Source organism: Carya illinoinensis, chromosome 2, assembly GCF_018687715.1.
Source record: "Carya illinoinensis cultivar Pawnee chromosome 2, C.illinoinensisPawnee_v1, whole genome shotgun sequence".
Lineage (NCBI taxonomy): Eukaryota > Viridiplantae > Streptophyta > Magnoliopsida > Fagales > Juglandaceae > Carya > Carya illinoinensis.
This window is the reverse complement of record NC_056753.1, coordinates 33,388,046-33,410,530: the sequence shown is the minus strand read 5'-3', so window position 1 is coordinate 33,410,530 and position 22,485 is coordinate 33,388,046. Positions and strand designations below refer to the sequence as shown.

Genomic DNA, 22,485 nt, shown 5'->3' with positions numbered 1-22,485 from the left:
GTACGAAAGGTCGATGAATGGGGGCAAAAGTATTGTCCCAATACGCAATCGTACATGAATATAAAAGAAATGTCGACGAGTACACGAATTTCGAAACCCAACAACAGGGACAAGCACCCCCAATCTAACGGTTGCTAGTAGGGGTGTCTTCACTGATCTGTCTTTGTACGGAAAGAGTGTGAAGGAATGGATTGGACGTAGCATTGGCAAAACTGTTGAAATGATAAGTACAACGTCATTCGAAAGCAGCAAAAATGCCAGATGCTACCGAAAGGTAAGGGCTTTGATCGAGTTTATCTTTTGGTGGGTCCAGATTCTGAACCTGATCGATCGAGGCTAAAAAGGAAGAGAAAACCAACCCTTGATCTGGGCAAAATGTAAAGCTCCACCCGTTTTTCCTTTTCTGTAAAAGGATATCCATGATGCTAGTCCTTTTTTCAGCACAGAAGGGTTATAGTTATATTTACTAATGAGTAAAGACTAGAGAGAGTAGTGTCGTTTGAGGCCTTCGAACCATTTTTCCTATTTCATAGTCATAATTTGATTTATAAAATTTAAATTTTAAATCCGTTTGTTATAGGGAAACTTTTCCATTGGCGACAAGCAGGATATGAAGTGATCAAATAAGAGTTCGGTTTCAATTGGAAGGGACAGGCTTGGTCCGGGATTGTCGAATTAAAAGCCAGATAAACAACATCCAAAATTCAATATCGTGGGAGATTATGATTCACCTGCATTGTTCTATTAGGATGGTCAGGAAAAAGCTAATGGAGAAAGAATGAATTAGAACCCATCTGGATGTTAGCTACGCAAACCATGAAAACTCTGGTGAGGGCTGGTGGTAATTAAGGCAGTGTAGACAACCTTTAAGAGATTCTGCAAAACTTGCCCCCATGAACGGCACCAGCTGCCGGTGCCTTATCCTGAATTAAATGTAATACAAGCGTGTCAAAAAGCCTGGATTATAAAAGCCACAACATGCCGGATGATGTTACAATTGGTAGGCAAGCCCTAGTTTGCTCAAATCACCCTCTTGCTATGGAAGCAACTTGAATGCAGCAATGGCTGATTTTTTATATCTAAAAAACTTAATGCATACTTCTGCTGCTCAATCATATAATCCCTCCTGCTCCCAGATGTCGACAAGAAAATCTACCATTTCCTGTGTCCAGGATCAACAAAGAATTACATATCGCACGGTATGGGGATCAGATCAGCTTTTGAGAGCATACACTTACAGCAAGCGGTAAAGGATGTGAGAAGGGCTTGTTGCTCCCAAGCAAACTTTCATATGATGCATTCCAACTGCAAAGCCAAAATTTTTTACCAATGCATAGACAATGAGTGCCGACAATATATAATAAATGAATTCATGAATACACCGATACCTACTTTTACAAACAAAGGGGTATATATTCCAGAAACTTTTCTGCAAACATTTCCAGCATCTTTCACCCATTGCTGTTTTTAATACAAAACAAAAAAAGGTGCCCGTTTATGAATAAGCCAAACAATTTATATGCTTAAGACCACTCATCCACGACAGTCACACGAAACAAATGGGATGTAGAACAAATCTTCCAACTTTTTCATCCTTTTGTTTTGAAGTGCCAATAATCTTTTAAGGCCAGATGGCACAACATGAAATGAATTTGTTCCACAAGATAGAATGCCGCATGTTCATATAATACAATGAACACGTTGATCAAATAAATCCAAGGAAAAGAAAGCGTTTGCCAAAAGACGATGTCCATTTTATTTTGGCAGGGTAGGGGAAGGGAGGTGGGGAGTGAGTTTGGCCCCAAGGGGAGGGAGATGGGAATAATTGAACTAGCAACCTCCGTTGCATGAGGCAAGATCCCCAACCAATTGAGCTACCCCTTAGAGCTTCTCGGGTCGATGCTATTTCCTACAATCCTGATACAAAATCATAACTTAGATTCAGATTGCACAGGAGAAAAAAAGGAACTTGCTCCGAACTTCTATATAGAAGAAATATGAAAAATATCCATTCCAATGCCCAAGGGGAAATAATAAACAAAATAAAAATCCCACCCCTTTTCCCTTCACTGGCTTTAACGGGGAAAAAAGACCAAAAGTCTTACAAATAATTGAAAAAATCTTGCTGACCAACTAATGAATTTTTTTATAGGGAAACAAAAGTTTTATTGATAAAAATAAGTGGGCCTAGCTCAAGTACACAGGACATATACAACATGCTGACCAACTAATGATTCATTACTTCAACAAGAAAAGGAGAGAGGTCAAAACAAGCACAAACTCAAACGAGAATCGAGCTTTCTTTTTTCCAATATGGAAGATGATACCTTTATGCCTAATGTGGTGCACATGGAACGAAAGAAATGGCCGCTGTTTTGAGGATAAGGAGCATTCCCCGGACAGCTTTAGGGACTTTTTCTTTCATGCTTTGTTACTTTGGGCCCACTCTATTGCATGGAATGGCACGGGACTTAATGACTTGTATGCTACTATCCATAGCACGTAGTTTTGGTAACTAGGCTTTTCTTGTATACTCCCTGTGTACTCGGGCTTTGTCTATTTACAAGGATCAATAAAATTTCTTTTACCTATCAAAAAAAAAAAAATTAAATCATCTACCAACCAAAACTAGGTTAACCCACCAAATCTGAATATAGGTTAACCCACCAAAACTACATTTTTTTTAGGTAAACATGCCAGAACTATCATTTGAGGTTGCTACTTTTATTATGCTGATCCCGAAGAAGATTGGAGCATTAGAGGTTAAGGATTTTAGGCCCATTAGCCTCGTTAATGGGGTGTACAAAGTTATCTCCAAGGTGCTCGCAAACAGATTAGGGGAGGTTTGGGGTAAGATAATTATGAAGCCACAAAATGCGTTTGTTCGGGGTTGACAAATCCTAGATTCAGTCCTTAAAGCGAATGAAGGCCTGGATAGCATATTAAAGTCTAGTTCCCTAGGGGTTATTTGTAAATTAGACATGGAGAAGGCATACGATCATGTAAACTAAGACTTCTTTCTATATTTGTTAGGGAGATGCGGTTTTGGGGATAGATGGCAAAACGTAGATCAGTTGGTGCATCTCAGCGGCAAGGTTCTTAGTCTTGATTAATGGCAGCCCTACTGGTTTCTTCAGTAATTCTCAAGGATTAAGGCAAGGAAACTCGTTGTCCCCACTTCTCTTTGTTATCATCATGGAGGCCCTTAGTAGGATGCTATCGGCCGTGGTTATGAATGGGTTTATGGCTGGATTTTCGGTGGATAACCCCAATCGGGGCCTTATTACTTTATCTCATTTATTATTTGCAAATGACACACTATTATTCTGTGAGGCAGATCAAAATCAATTGAGGGCACTGAAGGCACCATTACCATGCTTCGAAGCAGAATTAGGCTTGAAAGTAAATTTTGATAAATCAAAATTAGTGCCAGTGGGCAACGTCAGCAACACTCGGTAGTTAGCCAGCATACTTGGGTGTAAGGTGGCCACTCTTCCGATGACATATTTGGGACTGCCATTGGGGGCTGCCTCATGGGCTCTATCCATTTGTGACACAGTTATCAAGAAGATAGGAAAAGGATTGGCAGAGTGGAAGAGATTGCACTTGTCAAAAGGTGGCCGATTGACTCTCATTAAGAGTATTCTCTCTAACTTACCAACATATTTCTTGTCTTTGTTTCCAATTCCAACTAGTGTGGCGGCTTGGATTGAAAAACTATACTGCAATTTTTTATAGAGTGGGACGGGGGATGAATTCAAATTCCATCTAGTCAATTGGGATAAGGTGTGCAGGCCAATCTCATCAGGTGGGTTGGATATAAAAAATTTGAGACCATTCAATTGGGCCCTACTTGGGAATTGGCTATGGAGGTATAACTTAGACCAAAATCCCTATAGAAATTGGTGGTTGATTGCAAATATAGAAGCTTGTGGGGCGGTTGGTGTACTAGAGAGGTAAATGGGGCTTATGGAGTGGGGGTTTGGAAGCACATTAAGCGAGGGTGAGGGGTGTTTAATCGCCATTCTAAATTAGTGCTAGGTGAGGGTTCTCAAATAAAGTTTTGGAATGACAAATGGTGCAGGGATGAGGCTCTAAAGGATTCTTTTCCATCTGTTTTCCAAGTAGCACGTGATCAAGAAGCTTCAGTAGCGAACCTTATGATTCGATCAGGGGACCAAGTTTAGTGGAATGTCATTTTCAGTAAAGCGGCGTAAGATTGGGAAGTAGACAACTTTGAGGCTTTTTTCAACCTACTATATTTTGTGGAGCCAAATGGTCAACAAGTTGATAGGTTGGGGTGTACACCTGCAGGTAAGGGTGCTTTCTCAATACAATCCTTCTATAAGTGCCTCACACAATTACCAAATACTCAGTTCCCTTGGAGGAAAATTTGGAGGAATAAGGCGCCTCCTAAAGCAGTCTTCTTCACTTGGATGGTAGCCCTAGGGAAGATTTTGACAACTGATAATTTAAGGAAGCGCCAAGTCGTTATTCTAGAATGGTGTTGTATGTGCAAGAAATCCAACGAGACAGTGGAGCATCTCTTGTTAAATTGTGAGGCAGCTAGAACCTTGTGGATTGAAGTGTTCAGCCGAGTAGAGTAAACTTATGTAATGCCTGCCACAGTGGTTGAGCTACTGGCTAGCTGGACACTTCCGAGAGGTGTCCCACAAATCAAGGTCGTGTGGAAGATGATCCCAATCTGCATTATGTGGTGCATATGGCAAGAGCGTCATGATCGCACTTTTGAAAACAAGGAGAGGTCACCAGAGGAACTTCGATCTTTATTTTTCCATACCTTATTTCTATGGGCCATAGCTTTAGATTTTAATGGCCTAAACTTTCATTATTTTCTTGTGGAAACTTCGACCTAGATAGGTCTTATCTCTTGTATACCATTTTGTGTATTTGGGATATGCCTATCTCTATTAATAATATCGTTTACTTATATATATATAAAACTATCATTTGAGGTTCAAAGGCTATGCCCTCAGATCTCCAATTATAATGCCCTTGTTTATTTGAAAATTTCCAAAAACAGAAAATAGAGCAGCTCACCTTAATTTGGGTTCTCGTGCCTGTTGACCCCTGATCTCAGATCTTTTATTTCCTACCCAACGCTGCCTAGTCTGATTCCAGAGAAGAAGACCTATAGCCATTTAAGATAAATGTTAAAAGTCCAACATAAGCAAAAACATAAAACAGCCACATGCATACGCACACAAAGTGAACGCGTGACAAATGGAAGAGCAACATGCAGTAATGTTTACAATGTCAAATAACTGAGGACACCCAATCAAAAAGCATATGCAAAGTTACAGCATGAAGGGTGGTGAGGGGACATTCTCTGAAATATTAATTGGTGTCCTAATGATGCACACAGACTCTCCTCCACGCACCCGGCAAAAAAGGAAACAAAAAACAGAGTGAAGATCCACAGCAATGCCAGATATATGGATTCATAAGTTCTATAAAGTTACTGACCATCCAAGGAGAATTGAAAACTTACCATGATTTACATATTCAGAAGGGGTGTTAGCACTGCCAGCAACCCCATGCAGATCCAGAACTTGGTTGTTTGTACTAATTGATGAGATGCTTCCTTGTGACTGAATGGCGCTGTTGTCCATATCCCAGGTGCTGGTGGTCCAGAAATCCTCTAATATGCTAGGTTTCTTCACCTTCTGATCTTGAATCTGCAATCCTTTTGATGGCGCATCAACTGATTTTGTTAGTGGGGACTTGGTATAGCATCCAAGACAACCACTGCTCTGTTACAAATCACATCTTATTCTGTTACAAATCACATGTAATAATATAGCCAATAAATAGCAGCCACCACAAACTAAAAAACCCCAGAGAACCTGCTCTCTCAATGTGGAAAGAATATACTGTCATTTTATAATCAAATATAAAGAGGATCACACATGCATAAATCAGCTGACACAGAGTGAAACTAGCCAGCTCAGATGATACATTAAATTTTGTTGAAAGGGTTGCACCCCAACAAATAGAAACTGCAAGGGAAAATAGAAGAGTTCAAAGAACAATTATTAAAGATATAGCAAGAATCCATTGCATACTGGTGATAATGAACTCGGTATTTAAAAGACAGCATGAAAATAAAGCATCAGTGCCCCAAACCTCATCCAGATGCAAGTTCAAGCCGAAATTATTGCAACATGAAAAATATGTGACTATTGGAAGGACTCAAAGCTTGATAAACCACAAGGGCAATACACATGCTAAATGTGCACCAGCTGTACTAATGCACAAAGGCTCCATGGAGCCTAGGGAAAAGCTTCGAATACATATCAAGTCATTTTGTTCTTTGGGTCTATTAGATAGACATACTACTATGCAAGATCTTTGATTTTCAATCCTCGATGATAATACAATATAACTAACTTGCAAAATAATGATAAGTATCTTTAACTTAAAAAATATGACTAAATTGCTAAGCTACTAAATGCGAGTTCTGTAGTTTGTATACAGGAGAATCAAAGAGCATTGGAAATCAATCCTTTGTTCAAAATGGTAAGTCATTCCATTTAAATGGGCATGTTCTTCTTGTTCATATAAAATTAAAAATTGTTCTAAACTTCAAGTCAGTTTTGTCTGTTTTTGCCAAAAAAAAAAAAAATTTAAAAAGTTCAAGCCAAGAAGAAAAGGGGGAGGGCACATACTTGTAAGTAGTGTGCTAGACTATTCGGAACATCAACAATAGAGTTTGTACAACTAATCAATGGTAATTTCTAACCAGTTCAGACCTAATCATTTTTCTTTTTATAGGCTTCCAAATCATATTTTCTAACAAATTGAATATTTGCAAAATAAATAATCAAAAGCGCATTCTTTTTTAGTGCTTATTGCTTCACGAAAAAATGTGCACTTTTTATGCTTTGGGTGCACTTAATTACATGCTTGACAACGCTGTGCATGGAATTGGCAGAAAACTATACAAACTCCAAAAGCATATCCAATACAATTGACAAAACAAGAGAGGTAGAGTTATTGTATCACGAAATATAGCCAAAGACTCTCAATCCATTTGATTGCCAAAAAATGTTGAACTTTCTTTGCATATTTCATTGAACAGCATTGATTAAACCGTAATTGCAAGGGACATGGAAACAATGGATTTAACGGAGGCTCATCAAGGTGTTTCAGTTAGTTTAATTAAAATTTTCAAACTCTATTACCAAGATTAATATAGAACCTCCTGCCCACGAAATAATAAAAAATGAATATAAGAGAGACGCCATTTTAGGCTTTTAGTTTTAGTGGCGAATCATAGATGATGGGATTGCCGAGTTCAATTGAGTTTGTCACTTCTCAATGAACCAAATTACATGATATACTACGGGTCAGCGGTGCCCATTTAATTTCCTTCATTCAAATCTCGACTCTTTCTTTTCCCTGGAATCAAACAGCTAAATCCACAACAGATTCTAATTCAAACATAGAAAACATATCCTAAACCCACAAAATCTAGAAGCTTGAAAATTCATTCAACCAAAAAACCCGCTGGAGAACTCCAAATCCGTAATGGGAATCACAAAAAACTTACCCCATGTCATGCAATACAAGAAAGACACGCAAAAGCCTTATCAGATCTGCTTCGAAGCTACAATGGGAAACCGATTCTGGGAAAGAAATATCAGAGAGCCCTCCTGGGTGCCAGAAAAATACAAATAATGGGTATCAGAGATTTCTTTTATGGTGAATCAGAGGAAAAAATCAGAACAAAAATGAATAAGGAAAAAAAAAAAAGATTGTTTTCTTCAATCAAGGAGAAGAAAATGACCGCCCAAAATAACAAAGGAGCAGAAAAAGACCTGTGAGATTGCGTAAAAGAAGACTCACCCTCTTTCTCTTTCCCGAACCCGAAAGCCCAGTCGAAAGGGTTGGCCTTTCGGATTGCTGCTTGCCTGTCTCTGACAATAATTGGGAATAAAGAAGAATACAGGTTGAATAGGAAATACAATTATATATGGAGACTGCTAGCTCCCCTACAATTTGCCACCGTCAGGGTATTCCTTTTGGGTTGCCCTTTTTAGCCACATCGACACTCCGATGCAGAATCTACCACCACCTGGTCCTACACAACATCATCCATGATACTCACTTTTAGTTCCTCCCTCCCCCCCTCCTTCACCGACCAGCTCATACTCAAAATGCAAGTTCCGTCTTTTGTAGAGATTTACATCTCTCTATTTTACTGAAAAGACAAACAAACTTTGTTCGCTTGGGGCACGTGATTGGGCATCGAAGAAAAAACGGAAAAAGAATCCGAATTTTTCAATAGCTAGCACGCGTGATCCATACTCAGGAATATCTGTACTGATTTGTTTATCTTTGGATGTGCCTCTCCTCTCCTCTCCTTTTAGAGCAACAAAAACCTTCCTTTGCTAAATTCATCTCGCTCTTACATTTTGCTTGCTTACATGTTCGTATTTGCTTCTGACTTGCAAAGAACGTTTTGGGATTCTTGGTGCTTCTTCATGTCATAGAAAACTCCATTTCCGTCAATCAAAATTGCTTGCTTGTAGATACCGAATATGCTCGCCACAATTTAACCTTTCACGAAAGCGTAAGCGTGAATGCACCTACTTCTTTTTTAATATTAATTAAAACTTCCGAGAAAATCACTGGTTTTGCAAGCATGGCTTTTTCTTTCTGAAAGTGTCACTTTTTGTATTCTTTAACCAGATCGCACGTATATATGCAGGGTTACCTTTTTCTTTCACGTCTCCTTGCGTCAACCTCGACGAATCATCGGAGCCCAATCAATTATTGAGAAAATCTGACTGTTCCGAAAGAAAAATTCTATTAACAAGCCTCGTGCATTACAAACAATTATTTTTATTATTTTTTTAATTTTTTTTCTTATTAAATATATAATATATAAATAATTAGTACAAGAATTCAATTATTTTAAAAATAATAAAATTAAATAAAATTTTAAAAATAAAAAATTATATAATATGTAATGTAAGAACTTATAAATAGCAAAACTCGTTCCAAAATAATGAGGAGGGATGTTTTCATGTTTGATCATTCCATTCCAAAATATGAAAAGTTATTTTCAAGCAAGCGTGTAAAATAAATTTTTAATATTATTAAAATAGTAAAATTTGATTTATATATTTTAAATTTTAAATTTTATTTTTTGTTTAAATCGAATTTAATAAAGATTTGACCTGATGTTTCTTTTTTAGGCCTAGCTTGAATATAAAAAGTATTTCATCTCATCTCATTATTATAATATTCTTAAATTTTTATATAAAATATAATAAATAATTTATTTTTTTAATTTTAAAATAATAATAATATTAAAAATTATTTTAAAATTAAAAAATAATATTTTATTTAATTTTTATTTTAACTCACTATCTAAACTCCACGTATTAATATGTTATGTTGCAATACTTGAGGTTTACTTTCAAGAACAAACTTGAAATAATTGACTTTCCGAAATTCCTTGTCTTAAATAACCCAAATTTTGTTAGAAAATGACCCGCTTTAATAAATTTTTACTACTTGCGAAATTATTTCCACCACAATTCGAGTAAACTAACATAAGAACAAAATTGACTATTATGAAAGGGTTGGATACTGAAAATGATACACATTTGAAAGTTAAATAAATTATTATTTTAAATATTATTTTTATTTTAAAATTAAAAAAATTTAATTATTTTATTTTATTTTATATGAGAATTGAGAAATATTATAACAATAAATGAGATGAATTGAAAAGTTTCTTCTATCCAAACAACCCCTAAAATTCAACCAATTGAAATACATAGAAATACATAGAATTCACGTTCCCTTAAATGGAAACAAAGCATTGCCAAATAAATTTCTTATTTAAAAAAAAAAAAAAAAAAAAAAAAGAGTAAGACGGGGCAAGTATTTCCAACCACAGAAATGAGAAGTACAAGATTTTTCTTCTACTGAGCCAACCCAGAAAAGCGAAGAATATTACAACTCCTCAACATGAGCACTGCATTTTTTGCACGCGCTCCTTGAGAATTCCATTGTACAATGCAACCCGATTCTCCGGCATTCCACTCATTCTCCGGAGCTCGCTTCTGCAACCCATTTCAACTTTGCTCCGTTTCATGTGCTCCTTCCTGCATTCCTCGCCATTCCCCCTCGGATCCTTCGCATTCTCAGCAAATTGCACTTTCTTCATCTTTTTGTCTACGGTAACAAAGAGAAAACACAGTCATTTACCAACAAAAATGATTGGATGTGTTATATATAGAGCTGCACAACCCAAGCACCCCGGAACAAGTAAAAAGATAATTAAGGAACCCACACGTACCTGAATATAAGCAAGAGCGTAGAACTATTTGCTTGTCCGGCTGTTGGGAATTTTGAGTCTCCGAAAGTTGGGTTGGTGTGAAAGATTTTTGCCTGCAATAAGCCAGAAAGAGAGCGGTGCTAGAGATAAACATGGCTGTGGCCAAGACCAAACCCTGTGATATGGAAGACATGGCGAAACAAAACCTCAAAGAAGATCGAGAAAGAAAGATCAGAGCCCAAGGAAGTTCCTGTTTTTGGGTTCGAAGAGAAGTGAACAAGGAGGACTACTATATAGAGAGGGGGCGGGGAGTTCAGCAGATAATTAAAGAAAATGGGAAGAAAAAGGGATGTGGGAGTTGTTAAATTAAATGGTAAGAACATCCGGATTTCTCTGGTGCTCTTTGGCATCAGAGAGGAAGGAAATGGGAAAGAGGAAGAATTTGGTGGTTTTGGTAGGGGTTTTGTTCTGGGGCAGTGCATGTGCAGGCCAAAGCTGGGGAATCTGTTATGGGGAGACTGAGCTCAGCAGTCAACTTGGTTTGGGGGGGGGGGGGCCTCTAGAGAGAGGATGGGTGGGAGGGGACCTCTCCTGGTCAAGGTTTTTTTGAGTTTAGAAAACGAGTGGGAACGGGACTCTGGCAGGTCCCCCCGCCCGACGAACAGAGAGTCGTTTGCTCGACGCGTATTTTGAATGAAATAGGATGGCATCTTCGTCGGAGAGGGTACAACCATTCAACGAACTAGCAAGTCGCGAAGTTCCTACTTCTTTTTGTGTTCCTTTTTTTTTAATATAAGGAACTGAAAAGGTTTTATCCTTTTGATTACCGTGTAGCGGTTCGGTCAGTAATACTAGAAGAAAAAAGAGCGTGAAACCTAGCCATCTTGTGGGTCATCTGCTAATGTGACAATAAGATTTGAACTAATAATCTATCACGGTCCACGGATCGTTTTGCTTGATGATTATTGTTGGCGCATCTCTACTTTTTTTTAACTAATATATTTGCAGTATCCATAGTTTGATTGAAGTTGCACATTAAAGTTTAGGAAAATACTATCTATATTTATATTTGTACTTGAAAAATCATATAGGTTGATGTGATAAAACGAGGCTATCATTCAATACCTAAAAGAATATTTTCTATTCCATTAAATATCAGATCTGGCTAATGTGTCTCTATCATACATAGGGTAAATTCATCATCTTTTCAGCGAGTACAGAGGGAGCAACGTATTGATGAATTTTATCTTCAAGTAATCGGTAAGAAATATTCAATATTAACACTTAGGACAATATTGATTAAAAGAAAAATGGGAAGGGGGGCAGCATTTATGGGCTAAACAAACAATACTCGAAAGCTATTATACTCGTCAGCATCAAAAGCACACAGCATTACCACATCTCTAAAAATCCTGACAGAAAAATAATCTCCTCAGATTATCACAGATTAAAAAAAGAAAACAAAAGAAGAGTTTATTGCACAACTAACATAACGGTAAAGACTGGTGCAGAAGGTTATTACTTTGATTAACCAAGAAGGAAATACCACTAAGTAGTAAGGATTGGAGGCATGTAGTCAGATTTCGCACCCAGAATACGAGCCTTGGTGTCTGGGAAGAACTCAAATCCAGGTAGCTCTGTGATTCCTCCTTCACTGGCTACCCCAATGGGATAACGCAGCAGGTGACCAGGCAGGTCATGCTCAAGTGTCTCGCTTGAATACAGATCCCAATATTTGTCAGCAACCTGGTTCACCTTCCTGATACACTCCTCGCTTTCTGGCTGAAGGAAGGAATCATCGAGCATGCCAAGGTGCTCGTACCACAGTGCCATACGGAAACCGTGGACCTGGCCACGTGCTGGCTGCCTGGTGGCCAGATGATATGGTTGGTAGGCTCCCATTGCAATCTCAGAGTCCTTAGCACCATCCATAGATCTCTGGTTGATGTTGGCAGATCCAACAATTATATATTCATCATCGACTGCCAAAACACATAGGTCATTTCAATGAAATAATTTATATCGAGGCAAAAGAAACATCACCGAAGTTGAATAAATCCTTTTTGAGTTCAAACTTTGAGTGGAAAATTAGTTTTTTTTAACTAGGGTTCAATTGTGGTGGCATATCTTACCAATCATCATCTTGGAATGTACATAGATCATGAAACGCCTGGCCTCCTGGGCTCTGATGTAATCTGAATCAGGTTCTGGTTTTTCTGAAGGCTCGTATTCTCCATGCTTTTTTACCTCCCGATTTCCAAGGCAGAAAAATGTTAAATAGTTCCGAGGATCCTCCTCAATGCCCTTGCCTTTCAGAGCCTGAACAATATCTTTATACATCATCTCCATTGTCCTCTTCTGCCAATCTAATATTGCTTGAACTGATCCACTCTCTGGGATACCCTCCGGCCACATTGGGACAACGATATAGACTCTGAACCTTTCCCCTGCTTCAATCTTACTAACAATCTTAAGTGAAAGCTCCTTTGGAATCAGATGCAGGGCACCAATATCCTCAGGCTTAATACCATCAGCACTCCAGGCAAAGGAGCTTCCAAGGAAATACTGATTTTCAATATAAATGAAATCCTTTGCACGTCTAATAGCATTAATATAAGCATCCTGAATGCTTCGGTCAATGATGTTATCCTTCCCGCTAACAAGCCCAGCTCTGGCTGCATCTTCAGGTGTCTCTGGGAAGCCAAAAGCAGCCCCACCATCAATGGATCTAAACAACTGCACATTCCATGTCTCATGGTCATCCGGGAATGTAACTGGCGATGGGGTAATAAGAATATCATCAAGCTCTCTGAGCTGAATAAGTAAATCCTTACCACCCTGCTTTCTCCACCTCTGCTCAAAATTAAATAAGACATCCCAAGCAATGGGTCCTTCAAGTTGGGAATGTATATCATGCCATGGTTCCCTTGGACCACCTTTTGTGATTGAAGCACCAGTAAAATTGGGCTGATGAAAATCATCATGATGCACAGTGTCCAATGTCCTGAAAACTGAATGAAAGGCAGTGTCATATCTCCCATCACAAAGATCAATACCCCCGACAAAGCTCACAATTCTCCTCTTCTGTGATCCTCCAGCAGGCAGCTCGCTGTCCACCACCACAATCTTCTGGTGATGGGTGAACATGGTAGAGATCTGTAAATCCTGAATAATGCTCCCACCATCATCAGGATTTCGAGGACATAAGACACAGTGCACATCAGTGTTCTGAAAATATTGTTCAGTTTCTTCATCATGGGTGGCCATCAATCCATCCTTTTTCAGTAAACCGACAGAAGTCCTGTCATCCCAAACAAGCATAAGAACCCTAACACCTTCACTTGCCTTTTTCTTAAGCAGCTCACCAAGCATGATGTCTCCTCCAGGCTTTGGCCTTCTTGAGTCCCTTACCAAGGCAATTTCAGTATACACAGACCATCCAGTAATGTAGATCAAGTGCTTTGCATTAGAGATTGCATCAAAAATATCTTCCCAACATCTGTGGGGCTCATAATATGTCCCACCAGCAAGAGGGATTTTAGGAACAAAGTTATCTGGTACGTGAGCATCTTGGTACAGAGAAACCCTACATCCTTTTCTCTGAGAGAAGAATGTGTATGGTACTCCAGGAAATTTAGGACTTCTGATACCCCGAGACCAATTACGGTCTTTTGTAACGTCGAAATATTGTAGCTTGACATGAATCTTAGAACCTCCATGTACAGGGTTTTTTTCCTCATCCAATATTTCAACCCATTTATCCACTTCTTCTCCATCCAATATTTCTTCAACAGGTACATATGCTCTTCCGATTAAGGTTGCCCCAATTGGATTATCATCTTTGACGGTGAATATAACATCTGAAGCCATATGGGTGCAGTAAATATGAAAAGACTCGTACCACCTGGGGTTCTTATGCTCGTTTTCTATAATTCTTGTCCTACCAACTCTAGCTTTTCCTAGATCGATAGTTGCATAGAGTTTAGTAACCCCTTTGCCAAAACCAACAGTCTCTTCAATACCTTCCATAAGCTACAAAGTGTAATTTCACTAATAAATTACAAAAATGAAAGGAAGAAATAATAATATTGATACTGTTAGTAATAGCCAAAAAAATAAATGATAAATAATAAACCAATGCTTTTAAAATTGAAAATGAAATGCCAGTCTGTGAATGAGGAAAACAACCTTCCAAATTGGAAAACCTATAGTCCAGAAACAAGCATCATATTCCAGAGATGAAATAAATTGACGATAGACACAAATGATCAAATTGGTTACAGTGTAGTATATTAAATGCTGATGGGATCTTCATATAGTGCAGATGCTGATAAAAATTGCAACGAAAAGACCCTTGATAAGAGAACGAACAAATGAAAGGAAAATAAGAACCACAATCTTTAACAAAATCTGGGTGCCACAACAAAATCTATAAAGAAGAAAACAAAAGGAAATCTGAGTTTATGAAAAGAAGTATTGAAGCAGATAGTCATAGACTAGAAGCTACAAAATCAGTTTCTCGTTCTCAAACAATGAAATTACCATCTGCATCTAGCATCAACCATTTGTTTCCACAATTTTTCCCTTTTTCAAGTGCATGCTTGGCATACATGTCCAATTCAAGTGAGATTTACGAGTCAGAAGTCAGAACACAAATATTCGAAGTGTACTTGGACTGCACCCTTCAGAAGATGATTAAAAAACTTATTCACTCATCTTAAAAAGGTTTCTTTTAATATTCTCTACATCCTATGTTTATGTGTTTTTTTCAATTGACTCATGTCGTTGCATCGCCGATCATCGCGATTATAAATTTTTTCCCCAAAGACATATCTACATTAAACCATAACAAATAACTCTGAATACCAAATAAGTATCAAAATAACTTAAATAACTAAACAAAACAAAAACATAGCTCGTCGGAAAAAAAAAAAAATCAATAATACAAATCACAATGATTGACTCAGATCCTAGCTGACATCTACAAATTTTGTAGAAAAGGAAGTAAAAAGAAAAATAAACATATACCTTGCGGAAGATCCTAGGGCCACCGCCACTGCGGAGCTCGTCCACCTCAAAGATCGTAGCGTGAAGCGTGCCATGTAGCGGAGTGTTCTCCATTTCTCACCTGTGTTCGCCAGAACCCAAAATTAAGAGAAAGATAAGCAAAAATAACAAAGAAGAAAATATCAGGTATAAGGGCCAGAACAGAAGGAATGGTCGGATCAGAGTGCAGAGGGACCTAAAAGTGTTGAATCCAAAAGGATACTGGAATTGGAGTGTAATATTAGTCGTTGACGGTAGATCAATCAAAGACGATGATCAATTAATTACTACTATTATCAGTTTATAAATGAGAGAGATTAACCAACCTTGGGTTTGCGATTTGCGAGAGAGAGAGAGAGAGAGAGAGAGAGAGAGATCTGAAAATGGAGAGGACGCGATCCGCTTTTGGTTCACTCGATGAATGCAGCACACTGAGACGACGGGAACATAGAGAAAGATCCACTAAAACAGGGAAATTTGCTATTAAAATAGTTCCCCGTGGAGCTTCGGGGATGGAATACGATATGATGGCAATGCCATGCAATGATGATAATGGCCTTCGAAAAAAAATTATAAAATAAAATAAAAAAATGGAATTGTTTTTTAATCACGTTCAATGTCCTAAAGATGGAGGTTAATGAACAACATTATTCGATTAACTGTTTGGGATAAGATTGGTGCACTCGTTGTCGTTATCTTAATTCATTTATTAATAGGAATTATTTATAAATATAAAATTATGATCTACTATTAAAACATGTAACTCTAACAAAAATTCAGCTCGATTTATATAAGATGGTATAAATCTAATAACCTTGCGTTCATGCTTTTACAATATTATTTTTAACTTTATAATAAAGATATTTTAAGTATTTAAAACTAAAAATGAAATCATGTTTATGATATAATACAATATTTTTCATATAAAAGTACTATATATACAAATGAATATTAAATTTATAAAATAACGTGACTTTATATTATTCGTTAGATCTATTTTACAATCTAACGTACTGTATTAAATCACGTCAATTTATAAATTTATTTTTATATAATTAATTTATAGTTAATAAATTAAATGAAATGAATTGACTTATAAAATTAATAATGAGATGTTTTGGTGTAGTTATAGAGTTGGTTAATATTTATTGTTTGAACAATTCAACGTCCTAATGGCAAACTCTTGCCAAATGAAGAATATTTCATATATTTTACAAAAATATTCTTTGATCGAATCACATAGTGTTTTGACTCGTTTAGAGGTAGAGAGATAGAAAAAGGAAGACCATGATTACTTTACCTGTTTACCACCAAATCATGGACTAAAGTTACAAACTTTAAATTCATTATTCAGACATGACATAACTCTTTAATAAAATAACATTTTTTCACAAAGACGTGTCCCTCCCACGTGGTAGTTGGCTGGAGTGGCTCAGTGGGAAAGCAAAGCTCCTTTTTCTTTATCGTTGATTGAGAGTGAGAAAGATTTCATCCGTGAATGAAGGCGAGATGTCCGACCATCTAGATGACAACCAGGGAACCCCACTTCCTTTTGTTTGACAAACTCTTTAGAAGTTAAAAGGACAAGAAGGCTAAGCAAATTTTGAAATAAAAAACAATTAAAAATAACTTATTTCTTAAAAAAAAAGATTTATTATTAAAAAATAATTTATTTTTATTCGTTTAAAGTCTAACTTGGTCTAGATTTTAATAATTACTTTGTCTCTGTTTAATTTATTTGTTGTAAATGAGTTTTAAGTGCGTTCAGATAAAGAATTGAAATGAGATAAATTTAGATAAAAATAAATATTAAATAAATTTTTATTTTTTAATATTATTTTATATAAAATTTTAAAAAAATTATAAAAATTAAATAAGATAATTTGAGACGAGTTATCACTTTTTTATCCCAACCGGCCTCAATTCTCATTCTGTATTTTCTTGGACTCTTGTTTATGTCTAATCAGCATTTTGATATCTGATATTTTGGCTGATCAAATAAATATGTTTTTTAGGTTAATCTCGGCAAGGCACGTTATAAATACATATCATTCAAAAAATATGAAAAAATTAAAAAATAAATAATTATAAAATTACATTAAATAAAATTTTAAATCTATATATCCACTTTTATAAATTTCAATACAAAACATATCTTACAATTTAATCACAAAAAAAAAAAAAAAAGGAATGAAACTATACTAAAGTTTGAATTTTACCTCTCTTTTTTTAATAACTATTGGTGACAAAAATCGGAGTTGAGTCGCCGCAACATGTGGAGTTAAATTTTAATTAATAGCAGATCCACCGACTATTTAATCGCGAAAAACGTAATAAAGAATGAAGTGACAAAAATAAAGTTGAGCCGCCGCAGTACGTCTCCGAGTCGTGTCAGGATTGGATCAGACCCGACTTACGAGGTTGCCGACGGGAGGATCCAACGGCTACCATTGGGAGAGAAACAATCATCTAGGCCATTAAAAGTGATATATTTTTTATAATATTATTCTTTTTTAGTTTTTTTTTTCAAGTAGTGATGTCAAAAGATGGGCACGTAGTTTTTGAAAAAAATCGTTCCTGACACGCTATCCCTTGTTGGACTTCTGAGTTCTGACACGTATGCTTCAAGTAGAGAACGTGACCAGGCTCGGCAGAATAATTTATTTTAATATTATTAAAAAAATAATAATATTGATCACATTCTTGTTCAAATGCATCGGAATTCGGACTTACTATCATTTTTTTAATAATTAAAAGCCACCGAACATTCTATTCAGATAGGTTTTAACTATTTTTAATAATAAATAAAGAAATAAACAACGGTGAAAAACCACCGAATATTCTATTCAGATATAGGTTTTAACTATTTTTAATAATAAATAAAGAAATAAACAACGGTGGAAAACCACCGAACATTCTATTCAGATATAGGTTTTCAAGTTAAAATTTAAAATTAAATAAAATATTATTAAAATATAATTTTTTTAATAATATAATTATTTTATATTTAAAAAAATTAAATTATTTATTATATTTTATATATAAATTTTAAAAAGTGATACGTAATGTTATAATAGAAATATAAATATTAAAAAGTGATATTTTTATTATTTTTCTATAAGAATGGTTGAAAACTTAGAGAAAACCTGTTTAAATGTTAAGGTAATTTTAGATCATTTAAATTAGTTTCGTATCTATATATACTCTCCATCCAAAGACGCACCACTTATTTCATATGAGATGATCTTATTTTTTTCATCTTAATTAAATACTGTTTATTTATGAAAATTTTATTATTATTCAATTACAACATGTCAACAACAATAAAAAATAAGCACGCCTTTGTTTCTTACTTTGGTTAATTAAAACTAAAAATCTCATCTCATCTCATCTCAACTCATCATTACACATTTTTCAAATCCTCATACAAAATATAATAAACAATCTAACTTTTTTAAATCCCAATACAAAATTAATATTCAAAAATTATATTATAACAATATTTTATTCATTATTATTTAAAACATCTCATTTCATCTCATCTATGTAATCAAACGGGGCCTAAGAGAATCAATGATCGAATCCCTTCTTTTTATGTAAATAAAAAAATATAATTAATAAGATTTATTATTTTTTTAAATTTTCATAAAAAGTTAAAATATATCTCAATCTTCTATGTAGATACAAACACAACTCAATGGGATTCACAAAATCCACTTAAACATTTTTACTTTTTACTATTCACATATAGATTTAGATCATCTAATATATTCTTGACGTACAAACAAAATCGGACTCGTTTGGACACTTAAAATATCTCAGGATTATTTAAATAACAGTGAAATGATTTAAGTTAAGATAATTTTGGAGTTGTTTAAATTGAGAGAGTCTCTCAGTCTCAACTTATCTCATCTCATTTTATCAAATTATTATAACTTTTCAAAACTCTTACACAAATTATAATAAATAATTTAATTTTTTCAAATTTTAAAATAAAAATAAGATTATAATAATATTTTATTCAACTTTCATCTCATTTCATCTTATCTTAACTCACTATCTATGTGTTTTGAGAAATGATAAATAAAAGATTGAATATAAATTTTATAAAATTAAAATATTGTTACAATATAAATTTTGTTACGTAATTTGAAAAATTTTAATGGTTTTGTGTGTTTTATTTTAAAATTTAAAATTAAAAAATATTTTATATTTAAATCACATTTGAAAAATAAAATGATCATGATAATAGTTGAGAACGCTTGTATCTCCAAAGTAGCTTTAATTTTGAGATAATTATAATGAAAAATTAGACGAGTGTCATGGGTAAGATTATTGATATAATTAATGTTATTATTAAGAAATAGCTTAACCGCACCCATTTTATGAGATTTTATTTAATATTTAGTTTTAAAAAAAATAAGCAATGTGTATAACTGTAAAAATAGAAAATTTAAATCACATTATTTATATTTTAAAATGACTAATTAATGATGTAATCGAAACTCATTTAAAATTTTATAAAAAATAAAAATTTCTTATTTTTTAATAACATAAAGGCTCATATACTATCTATTATTATCTTTTATCTTATAAGATATTCCAATAACAGTGATATGGATTCAACAGATAAATTGGAAATAAATTTTGATAGGAAAATTACACTCAGGCTTATTGCAAGTACGAGTCTGGGAGTTATTATTATCGCGGGTCTTAAGGCAGGCCGAGTACAGCCACGTGAGTTGGGCCAGGGGCTTTGTCACGACTATTTAGTGCATTTTTGGGGTTGTAGTATAAAATATTGTTTTTAATTGAAGGTTTATAACTTAAAGTTTAATATGTTAAGTTTTATTATTTAAAAATTATTTATTATTTATTATCTATTTTTGAACATATTATATTTATTTAGAAACAAATTAAAAAATTATTTTTTGTGATATAAATGATATAAAAGGTTATATACTTGATAAAAATAAAATATTATAATAAAATAATAACAAAAATAATGTAATAAATTTTTTAGTAATTAATAAGCAAAGTCTTGAAAAGATTATATAAGAATTGTAAAAAGTATAGATGGACAAAGTTGTTATTGTGTTAAAATAACGAGGATCATTTTGTAATGTACATAGCATGATAAAATATGGATTACTTTTTATGAAGTGCTTTTGACAAAAAGCATTACTTTGATACTTTTGTTGAAACGTAATTTTTTGTTTTTTTTTAAAATACTTTGATGTAAAACTAATGAACATATAAATTTTGTTGTTTAAACACTTTATACCGTTCTACTGTATTTTTTAGATCTCTCACCATAATTCCAAATAGACCCTTAATCTGTGAGCTTAAACTTTACCATTTAAAAGGTTAGGCATAGTCGTGAAATGTATAAATATTATATAATTATTTTCAAAAATAATAAAATTTGATTACTATTAAAAAACTGCCATTTACATTTTAATAAATAAGCATATTAATTGGATCTCACATTGTATGTACTTCATGAGCAGCTTCGCAAATTGTTAAATTAGAAAAATGGAAAGAGAAAAAAAAAAAAAAAAGTATTTAGCCACTTTGAGGCCAGCGAGAAGCCCCCAACAAATTGACAAGGACATTATTGACTGAAATTTCAATTCTAGAATAAAGAAGATTCAATACAAAAAGAAATAAAATCATGCATAGCAACCAAGAAAAATTTTTAATAATAGATTTGATTTGGTCCGGTTGTTATTAAAATTAGTTAAAATCGTTGGATAATGAACACATATTCCATGAGTTTTGTCATGGGACACATATCCCTCGTCTAAAGTCTCCAGTTTCAATAAGAATTCAACCCAAACGTTAACCATGTTAATATTGCTACACATATTGATAATGTTAGCTAGCGATCATAGAAGAAGATGTTGAAACAGTATACACTAACAAAAGAAATGATACGTACAAATTTCAAATATACAAGTCTTGATCATATAAGCTCGTTATAAAAAAGGTAGACTTTACTATGAAAAAAATGTGAAATTTTCTTCTTCTTCTTCTTCTTTTTTTAAATGGAATTCACATTTTTACAAATAATTTGTATATTTGAAATTGAGACAAAGATATTTTAGATTTTATTTTATATCTTAACATTCTTTTTCATATATAGTTCAGACTTTTATTTAATAATTAGGTTCAACACATAAAATATTTAATTAAATAAAATAAAGCTGTAGAGTACTCAATATTTAAATTCAAGACAATTGCTATGATATTATGTAAAATTATAAGTATTTAATCTAAAAATTTAAATTGATAAAAAGAGTTAAACTATATTTTATATCTTTGACAATATTGATTGATTAGCTGTGTGACCAGCACGGTACCGGAGTTCTTCTAATGGTTTGATTCAATCCTAAAAAGGTGAGAGAGCTCTCTTCGCTAGCTAGCATGCACTTGCCTTATAAACTAGAGTTTGTTCCTCAAAAGGGTAAAAAAGGGGCTTTGAAATAATAATCAAGACGACTTGATTAATTAGTTGTGAAATAATTAGTTAGTTCCATTGCGCAGGAAATGAGTGAGACAACTTCGCCGTGTGAATGAGTTTTCCTACTCATAATTTCTATACACCATATATATTTTTTATTTTATATATATATATATTTTTGTTTTATTTTTTATAAATTAATTTAGTTATTTTACTCATCATTCATACATCATATATTTGATAAGAGAAAAAAATTAAAAATTAAAAAATTATATATAATATGTGATGTGTAAGAATGATGAATAGAATTTTTTATTTTGAATATATAAATATTACTTGTTTTTGTATATATGTATTGTATGTACATTTGGGTTTTTTAGTAGAAATATTTTAGATATAAAAATAAATTTATAAAGTGACATGACTTAATATAGTATGTTAAAATATAAAATTATTTTTATTATAAAGTATATATAACGAATCATCATATAAATCTACGTTATTTTGTAGATGTATTTTTGTATAATTATTTTGTGCATCTAACACTATACTTATTAAGAAACCTAACTAGCTAGCAAAAATATTAATACAAGTACCTCATAGGCATCCAGAAAAATGAGAAAAAGAAGGCTATATTATATATATATATAGTAAGTTGTAG

General features: G+C 34.0%; 3 protein-coding genes across 8 annotated transcripts; all 3 read right to left on the bottom strand.

Moving 5' to 3' along the window:
- Positions 1-885: 885 nt before the first annotated feature.
- On the bottom strand, positions 886-8,723 carry LOC122301121. Of its 6 annotated transcripts, none has more exons than XM_043112226.1 (6): positions 7,842-8,716; positions 7,574-7,676; positions 5,513-5,769; positions 5,062-5,152; positions 1,239-1,305; positions 886-1,162 (listed from the first exon to the last, which is right to left on the bottom strand). In XM_043112226.1, the coding sequence occupies exons 2-6, from the start codon at positions 7,576-7,578 to the stop codon at positions 1,109-1,111; spliced, it is 474 nt and encodes a 157-aa protein (XP_042968160.1). In that variant the 5' UTR covers positions 7,579-7,676; positions 7,842-8,716; the 3' UTR covers positions 886-1,108. The 6 variants fall into 6 exon arrangements, with proteins under 6 accessions (XP_042968160.1, XP_042968159.1, XP_042968164.1 ...); XM_043112225.1 differs by having other exon boundaries at positions 7,870-8,715; XM_043112230.1 differs by having other exon boundaries at positions 5,513-5,774; positions 7,842-8,713.
- A 1,047-nt stretch (positions 8,724-9,770) lies between these two features.
- LOC122301120 lies at positions 9,771-11,471 on the bottom strand. The gene is made up of 2 exons (XM_043112224.1): positions 10,337-11,471; positions 9,771-10,212 (listed from the first exon to the last, which is right to left on the bottom strand). Exons 1-2 carry the CDS (start codon positions 10,506-10,508, stop codon positions 10,001-10,003), a joined length of 384 nt encoding a protein of 127 aa, XP_042968158.1. The 5' UTR covers positions 10,509-11,471; the 3' UTR covers positions 9,771-10,000.
- Positions 11,472-11,614: 143 nt separating this feature from the next.
- On the bottom strand, positions 11,615-15,885 carry LOC122301119 (phospholipase D alpha 1). Its single transcript, XM_043112223.1, has 4 exons — positions 15,688-15,885; positions 15,344-15,443; positions 12,448-14,347; positions 11,615-12,297 (listed from the first exon to the last, which is right to left on the bottom strand). Exons 2-4 carry the CDS (start codon positions 15,434-15,436, stop codon positions 11,864-11,866), a joined length of 2,427 nt encoding a protein of 808 aa, XP_042968157.1. The 5' UTR covers positions 15,437-15,443; positions 15,688-15,885; the 3' UTR covers positions 11,615-11,863.
- Between the last annotated feature and the right edge of the window lie 6,600 nt (positions 15,886-22,485).